This window comes from Zingiber officinale, chromosome 3A (genome assembly GCF_018446385.1).
Source record: "Zingiber officinale cultivar Zhangliang chromosome 3A, Zo_v1.1, whole genome shotgun sequence".
NCBI lineage: Eukaryota > Viridiplantae > Streptophyta > Magnoliopsida > Zingiberales > Zingiberaceae > Zingiber > Zingiber officinale.
The window spans coordinates 16626108-16642691 of record NC_055990.1 but is presented as its reverse complement, the minus strand read 5'-3'; the positions used below and the strand labels follow the sequence as shown (position 1 = coordinate 16642691).

At 43.6% G+C, this 16584-nt stretch overlaps 1 protein-coding gene across 1 annotated transcript; it reads right to left on the bottom strand.

The window, feature by feature from the left end:
* Nucleotides 1–7723: 7723 nt before the first annotated feature.
* LOC122050215 lies at nucleotides 7724–9376 on the bottom strand. The gene is made up of 3 exons (XM_042611142.1): nucleotides 8888–9376; nucleotides 8252–8806; nucleotides 7724–8149 (listed from the first exon to the last, which is right to left on the bottom strand). Exons 1-3 carry the CDS (start codon nucleotides 9374–9376, stop codon nucleotides 7724–7726), a joined length of 1470 nt encoding a protein of 489 aa, XP_042467076.1.
* Nucleotides 9377–16584: the final 7208 nt, after the last annotated feature.

Sequence of the window (16584 nt, the reverse complement as noted above, 5' to 3'; positions counted from 1 at the left end):
TGGTTGGCACATCCCGACCTGTCCGCGTTTGTCCATATTTCTTATGTCGCAAGGCTATAAGTCCTAACCTGTGTCCTTGGTTGACGCATCCCGACCTGTCCGCGTTTGTCCATATGTCTTATGCCACAAGGCTATAAGTCCTAACATGTGTCCTTGGTTGGCGCATCCCGACCTGTCCGCGTTTATCCATATGTCTTATGCCGCAAGTCTATAAGTCCTGACCTGTATCCTTGATTGGCATATCCCGACCTGTATGCGTTTGTCCATATGTCTTATGTCGCAAGGCTATAAGTCCTGACATGTATCCTTGGTTACCATATCCCGACCTGTACGCGTTTGTCCATATGTCCTATGTCGCAAGGCAATAAGTTCTGACCTGTATCCTTGGTTGGCATATCCTGACCTGTATGTGTTTTGACCTGTATTTTCCGACCGACACGTCCCAGCCTGTACTCTTTGACCTGTATTTTCCGACCGGCACATCCCGACCTGTACGCTTTACCCCGTATTTTTTGACCGACACGTCCCAGCCATTCCGAACTTTCATTTGCCAGACAGACCCGGCCTTCGGCTGTCGCCTTTGTCAGCCTTGAGTCATTTTGTAATCTGAATCGGGACCTTTGTCCTCCTCATAAGCGGGACTTTTGACCACCACCTGGGCAAGCCCTTGACTATTACGTAGGCTTGACTTCTGACCACCACGCCAGCTTGACTTTTGACTGTCACGCTGGCTTGACCTCTGACCGCCACGCGAGCTTGACTTCTGACCGCTACGTGAGCTTGACTTCTGACTGCCTCATGGGCTTGACCTCTGACAATGTCCGCCATCCGACCCCACCGATCATGCACCGTATCAGAGTCTAGTGCAACCTGCGCCACCAGGTTCACCGTCACCGGGTCCGTCATGTCTATCGCAACCGGGTTCACTATCGCTGGATTTACCATTGCTGAGTCTATTGCAACCTACGCCGCTAGGTTCACCGTTGTCGGGTCCGCCGTGTCCATCGCAACTGCTACTCTTTCTTCCGTCGGGTTCACCATCGCCGGGCTACCGCTGCTATCTCTGCTTCATCTCTTTCAACTGCCACTGTCTCAGAATCGGCATCCTCTGTCTCATCTCTCTCCGCTCTCATCGTCACCATTGCTTCTCTTATGGCCCAACCCGATGGATACCATTGTTATACCCACCATTGCTAGAGCCAACGCTGCCGGTGAAACGGAGGTCGAGTGCATTCTTTCCTCCGCCGCCGCCCCTACTGTAGCCATCCATGCCACCATCGCCACCGATAGTACCAACATTGTCGCCAATCCAATCACCACCATCCTAACACGAGTGTCTCGAGCAGAGTGAACTGTTTCCTTTTGTTTTTTTTTAAATGAAAATGCATGGTTAATAAGACTTGACCTAGTCTATCGAACCAGACCGGCCAACTCCTAATAAGGTCAGTGGGTTGTTTATCTATTGACTCGCCTGGGCTCGATCTAAACCGGATCCGGTCTGACCTGTACTGAGTCAATGGACTAATTATCCGTTGATCCGATTATATGTGCTGAATCAATTAAGGTTCAAGGGGCTACTTTTTTTCGTGATACTGCGAGAAGGTTTTTTACACTTCTTCGGACTCAACCTGGTTCTAGCGGACGTAGGAGCTCCGTTTGGTAAGATGTTGCTCTTCCTTCTGTCAGTCTTCACTAACTGAAGTACTTCCTTCTTGCTTTGCAGAGGCTGTCATGTTCCGAGCCTACTCAAAGGGATCGGGCCGAAAGCCCAGCCACCTTCTGAAGGACGTAGGTGATGAGATTGCAAAGGACCTGGCTGCTCCTTCAGCTACTTCTTCTCACGAACCTGTGGAGGAACCCTCAGCATCCTCCACCCCTCTACTTCTGCCAGCAGGCCCTACTGAGGTTGTCCCTGCAGCTTTGGATCCCGTCGAGGAAGAGCGGGGTCCCTCTCCTCCTCCAAACAAACGCCTGCAACTTCAACGCAAGCGTAAGAGAGTCGCCCCTGCGGCATCGTCTTCTTCTTTTTTCCGTGATATTGCAAGAAGGTTTTTTACACTTCTTCGGACTCAACCTGGTTCCAGCGGACATAGGAGCTCCTTTTGGTAAGATGTTGCTCTTCCTTCTGCCGGTCTTCACTAACTGAAGTACTTCCTTCTTGCTTTGCAGAGGCTGTCATGTTCCGAGCCTACTCAAAGGGATCGGCCCGAAAGCCCAACCACCTTCTGAAGGACGTAGGTGATGAGATTGCAAAGGGCCTGGCTGCTCCTTCAGCTACTTCTTCTCACGAACCTGTGGAGGAACCCTCAGCATCCTCCACCCCTCTACTTCTGCCAGCAGGCCCTACTAAGGTTGTCCCTGCAGCTCTGGATCCCGTCGAGGAAGAGCGGGCTCCCTCTCCTCCTCCAAACAAACGCCTGCAACTTCAACGCAATCGTAAGAGAGTCGCCCCTGCAGCCTCGTCTTCTTCTCTTCCTCCACTCGGACGGACTTCCAAAATTCCCCGAGTACCACGCCAAACAGTCGAAGCTTCTGCTCAAGAGTCTCCTCGATCGGCGAAAGTCTTGGGCCCTGCTCCCATCCAGGTCTTGGCTTATGAGCATGCCGATCCTTCTGCTGGAGACCAGCCCGGGAGCCCTGCGATCCCTTCCGCTCTCCCGTCCGCCTCCCCATCAGTCGCCCACACCCGGGCACGGCCTCAGAGGAACGAGCGGGATTTCATGGCCTCTTGGCACCTGCCCTCTGTGGCCGCATTAGAATCAGACCCAGCAGGGACTTCGACGGAGGCAGATGCCCCTCCGGTCTGTGGCAAAATCCATCTACACGGTGACCTAGCCACCCTTTGGCGATCAGCCAACGAGCAGTTCTGTGGAGGCTCCTCGTGGGAAAGTTTGAATCTGGCCTCCCAACATATCATATTAGTGAGTTTTCCTTTCCTCGACTTAATCCTGATATTATTGCTGATTTTCTTCTTTTTACCGGATAGACCTGCTCCAACGGCTTGTGATTGACCAATTTTACCTCTGACCTGCTCCGAGAAATAGAGACCCTGAAGGCTCGAATCCGTGAACTGGAGTTGCCGCTGACTCCTCGTGATACGCTCAACCCTCTATATTCTTACCTGTATGCGGTCGAGGAGTCAGCTCATACTGCTCGGGGCCTGGCTCAGGAGACCGCTGAGAAAATAAAAGAACTGCAATCAGCCCTGAAGACCAGTGACTCAAAGCTGAATTCAGAGGGGCAGCGTCACCGCCAGCTGGCGACTGAATTGGAGGAGAAAGACGCCAAGCTGGTCTCTCTTTCTGCAGATCTGGAGGCACTCCAGGAGTCTCATAGAGTTTTGCAGAAAGATCTAGTGGTTGCTCGAGCGGACTTGGCTGCCGATGTTGATCGTGAGAAGTATTTAAGGCTCAGCAGGTTCAGGATCAGGCCACCATCAGGTCTTTTCATGCCGATCTCCTCAAAGCACATACAGAGGCCTCCTTCTTAAAGCAGGAGAAGGCACTGGCCCTAGCAACTACAGAGGAAGTGAGGGCGGAGTTGGTAGAGTATCGGTCAGGCGAAAGTGTTCGCCTCGAAGCCTATCGAATCTCTTACATCAAGTCTCCGCTCTTCCATATGAAGATAGGTGATTTTGCCGACCGGATGCTCTGGTACGGGGGTGTGGGCGCAGTGCGCCAACTATTTGAGAAGAGACTTCTTCGCTCCGGCCCCCCCAGTTGACTTCCTGGACAGGGAGCACCTGCTGCAAGAAGTTCCCGATGAAGTCTTCCCATCTTTCGCCGCAGATAACGACTTTTTGACTCTTATGTCTCCTCCCCTGAGTGATGTGCTTCCTCCAGGCCCTCCTTCAGGCCCTCAGTCTTAATGTAATCCTCTTTATTTGTAATTTTGAAATCTGATAGACCTGCTTGTGTGCTTAAAGGTGTTAAAACTTAGGGAATCCATCGATCTATGTTTGTTTAAACTGGCATAAACTTAAGAAATGGTCTCAAATCTACTTGTTCTTCATCCTGGGATGTTTGTTTTCCAACTTGGGATTTGTTTGTTTCCCGGCCGGGAATCTTTTCATTTCCCTACCTCCGATCGGTTCACTTCCTGACCTGCGATGACCTACGATATGTTTATTTTCCTGATCTGGGATTTGTTTTGAACCTGATGGTTTTGAACCTGATGACGTTCCAACTAGTGCCCCTGGAACTCTACTCCCTGTGTCCCGAGCTAGCTCCCGAGCTAGATTCATTCCTTAACAAAACTGGCTCCCGAGCTGGATTCCTCCCTTGGCAAAACTAAAAATACATCTTACCATGGGACCCATACCGCTTCGCAATGCAACACCGTTCTTTCCCGAGGTAGCGCATGATGACCCTCGTACATCAGACCATCTACAGTAGCCTCATTTTGGATGAAGATCCGACGGCTCCTCATATTGAACCGCTTTTATTACGGGTCGTTTGATGACAGTTTGACCATTTTGCCCTTGTGGGTTTCAGCTATAAATAGGACGTCGCTGCCACTCCACGGAGCTTTTTCCTCTGCGCTCCCTCTACCATTGCTCTCTGCTCTCTGCTCTCTCCGCCTCCTTGCTTCCTCGTAGTTTCTGCTCTCTGTGTTCCTGGCTTCCACTTAAGTCTTCCCCATGGCCTTCCCCAACATCATTTACCCTCCTGTTGTGTCTATTTTTGATGGTATGGATTTAGATGATCTTCGCTTCACCTATGAAATCTCCAAAGACATGCATATCATCATCCCCACTACGCTACATAAAGCCTCGGCTCCTCCGACAGGCTATGTCACCTTCTATAAGGAACAGTTCGTGGCCAGACTTCGCCTCCCTATCCATCCTCTGTTCTCTGATGTAAGATGTTATTTTCGAATTTTTTTGGGTCAACTGACCCCCAATTCTATAAAAATTCTGTGTGGCTTTGTGATCTTGTGCGAAGTCTGCTAAATTTCCTGGTCCGCCCGCTTGTTCCACTACTTCATCACCCCTCGCCAGCACAGTGAAGGCTTATTCCGTTTCCAACCCCGCACTAGGACCACCTTCTTTTGCCCTATTTCTTCCTTTGATCCATCGTGGAAGGATAAGTACTTCTTCCTCAAATTTCCTTTTGCTGTAGAATGGCCTACTCGCTGGCAGCGCGTCCTCCCGACGTTGCCTTATGTAGGGGACTTCAGTACTAACCCCCTCTTCACAGACTCTTTAGCTCAGTTGAGGGGCTGGCGGCTAGACTTGACAAGGCTACTATTCGAGGATGTGTTGGCCTTCTTCAGACTGAGTCGCATCCCTGCCACTGAGCTACCTCATTCCCTAGGTGAGTCTTGCCTGCCCTTGAATTGATTCTCTGTTATTTGGCATGTTGACTACAACTCTGATTTTCTTGTGCATCTAACACCTTGTTCCGCGCGTCAGAAGTACAGCCTCTCCCTTTAAGCGAACAAGAGATAATGCGCAGGAGTAGGATGATACTGGACAAGAGACTCCTTCCCTATGCTGCCCCTGCTAGACTGGGAGCTACTCCTATAGTCCTTCCCCGATCAACCTCTCAACCTTCTGTCCGCCCGACCACCCGACCACCTTTAGGATGGGAGGATATTCCCCCTGCTAGCCCCTCCTTCCGAGCGGCCTCTCGAGCATCCTGGCAGGCACGCCCCGTTGATCCTGCCAGAGCTGCTCCTCCCTCGGCTTGTCGATCCCGGTCGCCCCCCGAAGACTCAAACTAGCTCAGACAACCAACCCCTGAGATTCCGCAGAAGGCGCTCACAACCAGATCCAAACTTGGGTGCCAGAGGCGCTAGCAGCTCATCTGCTGATCCAGTCCCCAGGTCTCCCGTTCCCCCAGTACCGGCCACCACTCCTACGACTGATGCGGATCCTCCCGCCCCACGCGTATGGGAGCAAGCTGCACCTTCTTCCCAACCTACTCCTCCAGAGTCTGTCAATACTTCTTCACAAGGGCCAGGTGACACAGTAGATCCTTCAGTTACCCCCTACCGGATGAATCACAACCAGGACCATCTCACCCGGCCTCTCATCCTCCCGAACCAACGGCCGCATCTTCACAACAGTCGGGCCCTTCCTATCGCCATTATTACTCCTCCAAGCCTTCTAAGTCGGGATTAATGCACCAGCAGGACGTCCCCACTAGCTACCTTTTCCTAAGAGGTCAGCTGTCTACCCATTGGGATGAGAGTGTCCATCAAATGGAAGACCTATCTGTACCCGACCGGATGGAAAGGTTTTCAGAGTTGTATGTCCAAGTGTGTTTTACCCATTTATGCGACCGAATCTCTTTTATTCCTCTTAAATACTTTACTTTTTTGGCTCAGGCTCATGCTGAATCCCTGGTGATAAACAAAATGCTCCATCTCAACAATCACCGTAATAAGATATTATCGGATAGGGTAGCTGAGCTGGAGTTGCAATTGAATGACCCTGCAGCAATCGGTCGCGTCCAAAGAGCCAAAATAGAGGCTTTGAAGAAGGCTAACACTCAACACAGACAATCTATCAGAATGGTCGACCAAGAGCTCCAATCTCTTCGAGAAGAAAAAAGTCAGACCGAGGGTCTTCATAAGTAGAATGTTGATCAACTGACCAAGGAACTGAAAGCCAAAGAGGCCCTCCTACAAGAACAGAACAAGACTATGGAATCTTAGGCCGCCGAGCTGCTTGCCTTGAAAGCTGAACTATCCCAGGCCCGCTCTGGCCTCGCTAGAGTTACTTCCGCCTTGGAGATATACAAAGCAGGGAAAGATGAGCGTTGTAGGTGGAGCCGGGAGGCCTACCTTAACTCCAGGGAGTTTGGCGTTCAAGTAGGGGACCGCTTCGTGGTCTCCATATCTTCTGGCGCGGCAGTGGCCGTGCGGCAATTATATGAACAAGGATACCTCAAGTCCGCCCCTCCCGCAGACTTTTTGGATCACCATCGCATCCTGGACGAGATGTCTGATGAAGTTTTTTCCGCTTTCAAATAGTGTGTACTTGTACATTGTGTGGCTTGTACATTGAACTATTCTGTAATGAATGTTTCATCCCACTTATGACCATCTGCTTTTCCATGATTTAAAAAAGACAAGGATATAACCATCCTGACCAGGCAACTAGTTTTACTGGCTTGGTTAAATATATTCCTGACCTGCCCTATTCTTCCTCTGCCCCGTACTCATAGGGACCGGGTTTTTCCAATAGTGGAATTGTCTAGGTGCGGTAAGGTCTAAGGTAATTAGCGCTCAATGGCCGCTCTAGATTCCTACCCCGGTCGTCTTGCAAGTAGTATGCGCCTGATGCCAACTTCTTAATAACTTTATAGGGCCCATCCCATTGGGGTGCTAGCTTGGCTACATCCCCTACGGGTTTCACTCGCTTCCAGACCAGGTCTCCTTCACTGAAAAAGCGAGGAATCACCTTCTTGTCATAATTCTGTCTCATCCTCTGCCTATAGGCAACTAGCCGGGCTACTGTTTGTTCACGAGTTTCGCTAATGAGGTCTAGCTCTGCTAATCTCCGTTCTACGTTCTCCTCGTTATATAGCATTCTTCTAGTTGAAGGTACTCCGACCTCCACAGGCACCACTGCCTCGCTGCCGTAGACCAGGTGAAATGGGGTAAGGCCTGTGCTTTCCTGAGGTGTCATGCGATACGTCCAAAGAATGCTTTGTAGCTCTTCCACTCAATCTCCCCCAACGTAATCCAGCTTCACTTTAAGTCCTCGCATAATTTCTCAGTTAACAACCTCGGTCTGCCCGTTGTTTTGTGGATATACTACGAAGGTGAAGGCCTGAGTAATTCCAAATCCCTGATACCAGGCTTGGATCTTTCGACCTTGAAATTGCCTTCTATTATCTGATACTAGCTTATGGGGTATGCCGAATCTGCACAGAATGTTCTTCCACAAGAATTGAATAACCACTCTTTCAGTAATTCTGGCTAGAGCTTCGGCTTCCACCCACTTGGAAAAGTAGCCCATGGCCACTAGAAATAATCGCCTTTGACCGGATGCCATAGGGAAGGGTCCGACGATGTCCATACCCCATTGATCGAAAGGACAATAAACTATAGAGGTCTTTAGAGTGGAGGTGAGCATATACGTCAGATTCTGATGTTTCTGGCAGGACAGGCAAGTGTTCACAAGTTGTTGAGCATCCCTCTGTAGAGTGGGTCAGAAGTAGCCGGTCAGCAGCACCTTCCGAGCTAGCGTCCGACCTCCGGCATGGCTACCACAGCACCCCGAATGCATTTCTTGCAATACCTGATCTATTTCTTCGATAGCTAGGCATTTGAGTAGAGGCCTGGAAAACACATGCTTGTACAATTGATCACCTATCATGGTGTAGGCATGGGCATTTTTCTTGACCAGCTGCGCCTGCTCCAGATCTGCTGGCAAGGTACCATGTTGAAGATAACTAATCATTGGTGCTCGCCAATCAATAACCCCGTCCATGTTATTTTGCAAGTCTATCTGGGCTATGAGGAAGGTCTGTGCTATTGACCTGTCCAATACCCACGTGGTCAGGGAGCTACCCATTTTAGCTAATTCGTCAGCCCTACCGTTTTCTGCTCTGGGAATCTTGCTCACCGTAACCTCCTTAAATTCTTCCTTCATCTTCTCATAAGCCTCCCGATATACTTGAAGCTTGTCACTGTTGATCTCAAAATTGCCAGCTACTTGCTGAGCTACCAACTGGGAGTCAGAATAGATGATTACCCGAGCCACTCCCACATGCCAAGCTGCTTGCAGACCTGCCAATAAAGCTTCATACTCCGCCTCGTTGTTAGTAGCTCTGAAACTTAATCGCACGGCTAGCTACGAGATGTTTTCTTGAGGGGATATCAGAAGAATTCCGACTCCACTCCCCTGACATGTGGTTGATTCATCCACATATACCTTCCAGGTCTCTTCTGAGTCTGCTTGATGAATCTCGGTCAAGAAATTAGCCAAGGCCTGCGCCTTAATAGCTGTCCGAGGTTGATAGGCGATATTGTATTCTCCCAATTCAGTCACCCACTTGATGAGCCGGCCGACGACTTCAACGTTGGTTAGAGCTTTGCCCATGGTACTGTTGGTCAGGACCATAATGGGATGTGCCAAAAAGTAAGGCCTTAAACGCCGCGCCATAAGCACCAATTCATAGACCAACTTCTCGAGAGCTGTGTATCGAGTCTCAACTCCCTTTAATAGATGACTGAAGAAATACACTGGCCGTTGTACATTGTCTTGCTCTTTTACTAATATTGCCCGCACGATCTCAGGGGTAGTTGACAGGTAGACCCAGAGTGGTTCTCCTGCGACAGGCTTGAACAAAGAAGGCAGGGTTTCCAAGTACTTTTTCAACTCTTCGAAAGCCCGCGTGCATTCTTTATCCCATTGGAACATAGAAGCTTTCCGGAGAACTTTGAAAAAGGGCGCTACTTTGTCTGCTGATCCGGAGATAAATCAGGACAGGGCTGTTATCCTGCCGACCAGCTTATGAGCCTCCTTCAAGGTCTGGGGAGCTTTCATGTCCTGGAGTGCTCGGACCTTCTCAGGATTGGCTTCGATTCCGCACTCCGTCACCAAGTACCCCAAGAATTTTCCTCCTTTGGCCCCGAACAAACACTTCAGGGGATTTAATTTTAGTCCATACCGTCTTAGGGTGCCGCAGGTGTTAGAGTGTATACTAAAAGCCTAGCTTTTGGTATAAACATTTATCTAGAAATAAGAATCACATTGGTCAAATGTCTACATTTATGATAAATGTAGTTGTTCAATTAATTTATATTGTAGATAACATGGTGTGTGGTGTCACACACAGAAGATCATGTTATCGGTTTCCTTATAAATTATAAACAGTAGCTCACGACTAAAATGGAAAGGAACAAACCATTGGAAGGTCGTAGTGTAATTATGTATTAGTTTATCTTAACTATATAATTACACTAGTACACTTAGAGTGTATTGAGTAGGACCATTAGAGGTCGTTTCTTTTATACTGACTTTATAAAGAAACAAAGACCTCAGTTATTATGGAAGTGTATGCTCTTAATCCTAATATAATAACAAGCACATATATTTGATATTTATTTCTTTAATTTATCAATGGGTGAGATTTAGTTCGATGAATCAATAAGCCCGATAAGTTGGGAAATGATATCACTTATAGTGTGTGTTGTTGATTATAGAAGGAAACTGTGTCCTAGTGATCTAGGTTGAGAATGTCCCCAAGAGGAGCTCATAAGGATTGTCATGTTAAATCCTGCAGGTGGACTTAGTCCGACATGACGATGAAGTTGAGTGGTACTACTCTTGGAGCTAGATATTAATTAAGTGAGTTGTCAGTAACTTACTTAATTAGTGGACATTTGTTATCTTAAACACAGGGAGACTAACACACTCATAATAAGAAGGAGCCCAAAATGTAATTTGGATTGGTGCGGTAGTTCAATAATAGTTCTTTAGTGGAATAAATTATTATTGATGAAATTAAGTTGTGTGTTCGAGGCGAACATGGGATGCTTAATTTCATCGGGAGACCAAAACCAATTCCTCCTCTCGGTCCCTATCGTAGCCTCTAGTATATAGAGATTTATACCCACCGATACCCACCTTCTTACCCATCCAATGGGTCGGCCAAGGTAGCTTGGAACCCAAGCTAGGGCCGCCAAGACCAAGTGAAATGGTGGCTGGCCAAAGCATGGGTCCCAAACTTAGGTGGTCGCCACTAGAATATTAAAAGAATTTTATTGAAATTATTTCTTATGTGGATATCATGATTTTAAAGAGAGTTTAAAATTAAAATTTTTTTAGAGCTTTCTACAAAGATTAAGAGAAGAGATTAATCTCTTTCCTTATTTGTAGTTTAAGAGGATGGTTTTAATTTTGGTAAAACTTTTCTTATTTGTAAATCATCTACATGTTTAAAAGAGAGTTTAAAATTTGAAATCTTTCCTTATTTGTTGATTAAAAGATGGATTTTAAATTTTAAGAAAACTTTCCTTTTTAACCATGTTCATGATTTAAAAGAAAGTTTAAAAATTAAATTTTCTCTTTTATAAGTTTCTACAAGAGATTAAGAAAAGATTTGATATCTTTCCTTATTTGTAGATTAAAAGAGATTTTAATTTTTAGAGATAACTTTCTTTTTATCCACATGTTTAAAAGAAAGATTTTAATTTATTAAATTTCCTTTTTATTAACCAATCATGAAGGGATAAAATTATTGGAGAAATTTTTATAAATTTCTAGAAACAAATTAGGAAGTTTTAATTTTTGTTTTAATTAAAACTTTCCTTGATTTGTGGATTGTAGGTGGCCGGCCAAATAAGTTGGAAAAAGGAAATTAATTTTTAATTAATTTTTCTTTTTCATGGCAAAAGAATTAAGGAAGATTTTATTAATTTTTCCTTATTTGCCAAGACCAAGGATTATAAAAGAGGAGGTAGAGGAGGCTTCATGGTGAAAAACTCTATTCTTTTTATTCCTCTCTTTTCTTCTTTGGTGTGGCCGGCCCTATTTCTCTCCTCTCCTCTTGTTGGCCGAAACTTATCTCTTGGTGGAGCTTTTGTTAGTGGCCGGATCAAGGAAGGAGAAGAAGGAGAGAAAGCAAGCCTCGTTTCTAGCATCCCTTGGAGCATGGTGGTGGTGGCCGAACCTCTTCATCCTAGAAGATGTTTTGATGGCCGAAACTTGCAAGGAAGAAGAAGGTGCTTGGTGGTTCTCATCTCGGAAGATCGTTGCCCACACAACGTCCGAGGTTAGAAGAGGAATACGGTAGAAGATCAAGAGGTCTTTCTAAAAGGTATAACTAGTAATTTTTCTTTCCGCATCATGCTAGTTATTTATGGAAATAATACCAAATACAAGAGGCTTACGATTCTAGTATTTCGAATATATTTTTCGAAGTTGTGTTCTTTTGTTTTATTTTTCCTTGTGATTTGATTGTTCTTTTCGGTTAACCTAAAGTTATTTTAGGAAATTAAATATTAGATTTCTATAAAAGGTTTTGTCTAGTCGGTGGTGGTTGCTCCCATATCCAAGAAGGTCATGTGCCTCGCCACGTCAATACTGGGAACCAATTATGGAAATTAATATTTAATGGAATTAATAACTTAAGGTGATTTGGGTCGAACGTGTTAAGTTCCGCAGGAGATCCAAGTCAAAACCTAAAAGAACAAATAGATTAAGTTTTGGATCAAACGTGTTAAGTTCCGCAGGCGATCCAAAATTTAATTTAAAAGAACACATGGTAGCTAGGAAAAGGTTCAAACCTTTGTACAAAATTTTTGTACAGTGGAACCTCTAGGTTTTCCGAGTAGCAACCAACAATTGGTATCAGAGCTAGGGTTTTGCCTCTGTGTATTTGGTATTAGTTTAATTATGCACATGTCATACATAATTTAGGCAGGTTAATAGTAGGATGTGCTAACTTTGTGGATGCAGGATCCAACTATTATGGCTTTTAGTTATTATGTGTGTGATTGGACCCTTGGACATGTCAAAGGCATTTATCTGTGTGTGCATAATTGTATTAAAATACAGCAAGAGCTGTATTTAGTTTTATTAGGATTTTATTTTTGATCTAGATACATGTACATTCCTTTTATGGAATATAGGATCAAAAATGTAAAATTCTATTTATGTCGCGGATCGAATCTTGCAAAGCGTAGAACCTTCTAAGGACCAGAGGCGCGGCGGAACTAGGAGCAAGATGGATGCGACATCTAGACCCGGTGGCGTTAGCCAAATATGGCAGCAGCTTGGGATGACAACACACGGAGGACAACCAGAGATAAAAGCCATAATATTTGAAAATTAGATTTTTCTATTTATTGCTTTTATATTGTGTTGTGTGTACATGTTAGTTTACAAGTTTAGTAGGCTAGCATAGTTAAAATTCCTCATTTATAAATAACTAAGTGGGAGAGGGATTTTTAAGTAAATCTCATGGTCTCCATTACTGGTTTGTAAGTGATGCAAACAAGCTTGCGCGTTGGCTCTGAGTGCCTTCCTCCATAACGGATGAGCTTGTTTGTGGATCACTGGAACAGACTTCCATTTTTGGATGACTATAAGAAGTTAATTAAGAGCGTGTGATCTTCCCCAACGGAAGGGGCATAATCTTATTAATGGACTTAGTGTCAAGTAATGGTATACACTTAGACACATCTAATAGTATCCTCCCCATCGGAGTCACTGCTATTATTTGTGTGACCAAATGAAACCAACTATTAATTTGTCATAAAACTAGGTTGACAAGATAATAAAATTAAAGGGTTAAAACCCCTCTTACAAATGATTGATTTTGTATACGTCCACACTAACGTGGCATACAAAATTAACGGTGTTTGAGATAATTTTATTTGTCATAAAGTTACGTTGACAAGATAGTTAATGGGTAAAACCCTCCTCTTACAAATGTTGATTTTGTATATGTCCACACTAACGTGGCATGCAAAATTCACGGTGTTTTGAGGTGTTGGTAAATTTAAATAGTATTGTTAGAGGAATCAATATTATTTTAAATTTAGAGTCTTGACCAAATATTTGATTAAAGATAGACCAACTATTAATTTTATTCGTCATAAAGTAAGGTTGACGAGATAATAAAATTAAATGATAAAATTTCCTCTTTGAATTTGTATACGTCCACACTAACGTGGCATACAAAATTCATGAGAATTTTTAAGGAGTTGGTCTTAACCAAATATTTTTGTGATTCTTAGGATGATGGTCAATCCCTAGCTGATATACTTTAGGATAGACTTAGTGGTCCCAATAATAATTGATTGGAAATAGGATTTGGACATTAAGGTAGACTGTCTTCTTAGAACTAAGAACAATTTAGGTGTATTTAATTCATTAGTTGAAACATGTCTAGTGGTGTTATCTACCAGAACCTGGAGTGTAGATACAAGATGTCATTAATCATGTCTGCAATTCATTGCAGGGTTCCAGGAAACCCGACAACTAAATGAAAGGTAAATCACCGTCCACATGGGCACTACTGTAAAAGTAGTAGCTGTTGCAGTGGGAGATGTTTATCCTTTGATAAGAATAAAATATGGATTTTAAGTAATTGTCTTTACGTACCAAGTTTAGAAAGAACCTGATTTCAGTTTCTAAACTATTATAGATATTGTGTCTATTTTGATAACAAAGTTGTTATCAAGAAAAATAGGGAAGTTATCTATTCTGGTATGATGGTTGACAATTTATAATCCAATAACTCCCACGATGCAACAAATGGAAATTAGTAACACATCTTCTAATTTTAAGAGAAAGCAACCTTCGGAAATGAACCAATTATATCTTTGGCATCTAAAAGCTAGGTTATACTTGAGTAGGATTCATTGGTAGCTGATGAACTTTTGGGTTCATTGGTAGTGGAAATCTTTCCAACCTACGAGTCTTACTTGGAAGGAAAATAACCAAGAAGCTTTTAAGTCCAAGGGGTATGGAGTCAAAGATATGTTGAAATCGGTTCATTCTGATTTGTGTGATCCTATGACTATCCAGACAAGAGGTAGTATTGAATATTTTGTCTATTTTATAGACAACTATTCAAGATACAAATAAATTTACTTAATGTACCGCAAGACTAAGTACTTTGATTAGTTCAAAGAGTACAAGGTTGATGCGGAGAAATGTTAAAGTAAAAAGTCACTATGGAAGATCGTAGTGGCAAGTACCTCTTGAGAGATTTTAGGAGTCACTTATCAGAAGTTGGATTTCAATCCCAACTAACTGCATCTGGTACACCCCAACAGAATAGTGTAGTAGAAAGAAGGTAAAGGACTCTTATGGAATAATTAGATAGATGATGAGTTATTCAGAAAATTACCAAATTTGTTTTAAGGATAAACTCTGAAAACGAAAGTGAACATAGTACCTTCCAAGTTAGAACTCTCTACTCATATAGAATTGCTGAATAGGTGAAAACCTATTTTGAAGCATATTCGGATTCGGGTAATCCAACACATATGTTAAAGAGAGACAATGATAAGTTGGATAGGAGTTCACTTGTTTGTAAGTTATCCTAGATAAACAAAAGTAGGTTTATAGTCTTAAAAATCAGAAGGTCATTGTTAGCATCAATGACTGATTTTTAGAAAATGACTATATAAGGAACCACGTGCTCATAAGTAAATTTGTTCTTAAGGAAATAATAAAAGATATGTCTAATCTAGTACCAACTGTATAAGATGAGATACCACAAGGAAACTGCAACACGTATCACAAATGATACACAATTACAGAAAGTGTCTTGTCGTAGTGGGAGGGTTGTTAAGCAACCTAAAAAGATTCATGTTTTGGGAGAGTTTTTGGACTCGATCCCTGAAGGACATGAACCTGATCTCCGGTCATATGATGAAGCACTCCAAGATAAAGATGCAGCATCTTGGCAAAGAGTAATGAATAATAGAATTATAATATATGTATTCTAATAAAATCTGGAAGCTTGTAGAACCACCAAATGGTGTAAAAGCCTTTGGGTGTAAAAGGTCTATAATAGGAAAAGAAGGATAGACAGGAAGCTAGAAACCTTCAGAGCAAGGCTTGATGAAAAAGGAAACTTTTTTCACTAGTAGTCATGCTAAAATCTATCCGGATTCTTTTATGTATTTGGCAAGTGGATGTCAAGACAGCATTCCTTAATGGAAGTCTTGAAGAAAGCATCCATATAAAGCAACCAGAAGGGTTCATTGCAAAGGGCTAAGAGCATCTTGTGTAAGCTCAATCAGTTTATGGACTGAGGCAAAGCTTCAAGGTCTTGGAACATCCGGTTTATCAAAGTAATCCAGACCTATAGATTTATTTAGTAACCGGATAAGTCTTGTGTATACAAAAGGCGTGATGGAAACGTGGTGGTATTTCTTGTACTATACGTAGATAACATTTTTGGTAGTTGGAAATAATATCAAAGTGTTGTCAGAAGTAAGGGTATGGTTGTCCAAACAATTCGATATGAAGGACTTAAGAGAATGTATATATTCTTGAGATCAAAGTAATAAGGGATCGCAAGAAAAGAATATTTTACTTATCCCAAGCTTCATACATCGAAAAAATCCTTGCTCGTTTTAAGCATACAAAACTCCAAGAAAGGTTTCTTACCTTTTCAGGATAGAGTAACTTTATCTAAAGATATGTCTCTGTAGACATCAAAGGAGATAAAGGAAATAAAGGCAGTTCTTTATGCTTCTGAAGCCTAATGTATGCTATGCACGAGATCGAACTGTTTTGCCAAGGGCATAGTTAGCAGATATCAAAGTAACTCTAGACAAGGACAGTGGACTGCAGTAAAGCATATATTGAAGTACCTTAGAGGTACTAGAGATTATATGCTAGCTTACAAGGCAGTTAATTTGGTCCTTGTGGGTTGCATGGATTTTGACTTCCAATCGGATAGGGACAATAATAAGTCAACCTCGGGGTTTTGTGTTTACTTTAGGAGGTAAAGTCATAACTATGGAAGAGTGATAAGCATAGGTGTTTTTCTGGACTCCACCATAGAAGCTTAGTATATGGCAAGCCTCTGAGGTAGCCATAAAAGATGAATGACTCAATAACCTCAAGATAGACTTAGAAATGATTTCTAGTTTGTCCAA

Excerpts from the sequence above, each read along its gene's own strand:
- LOC122050215 (XM_042611142.1), bottom strand. The coding sequence starts at position 9,376 with ATGTTCCAATGGGATAAAGAATGCACGCGGGCTTTCGAAGAGTTGAAA. Across the intron at positions 8,807-8,887 it reads ACTCAGAAGAGACCTGGAAG|CTAGCCGTGCGATTAAGTTT; the intron begins GTATATGTGGAT and ends AACATCTCGTAG. Across the intron at positions 8,150-8,251 it reads CTATCGAAGAAATAGATCAG|AGGGATGCTCAACAACTTGT; the intron begins GTATTGCAAGAA and ends CCCACTCTACAG.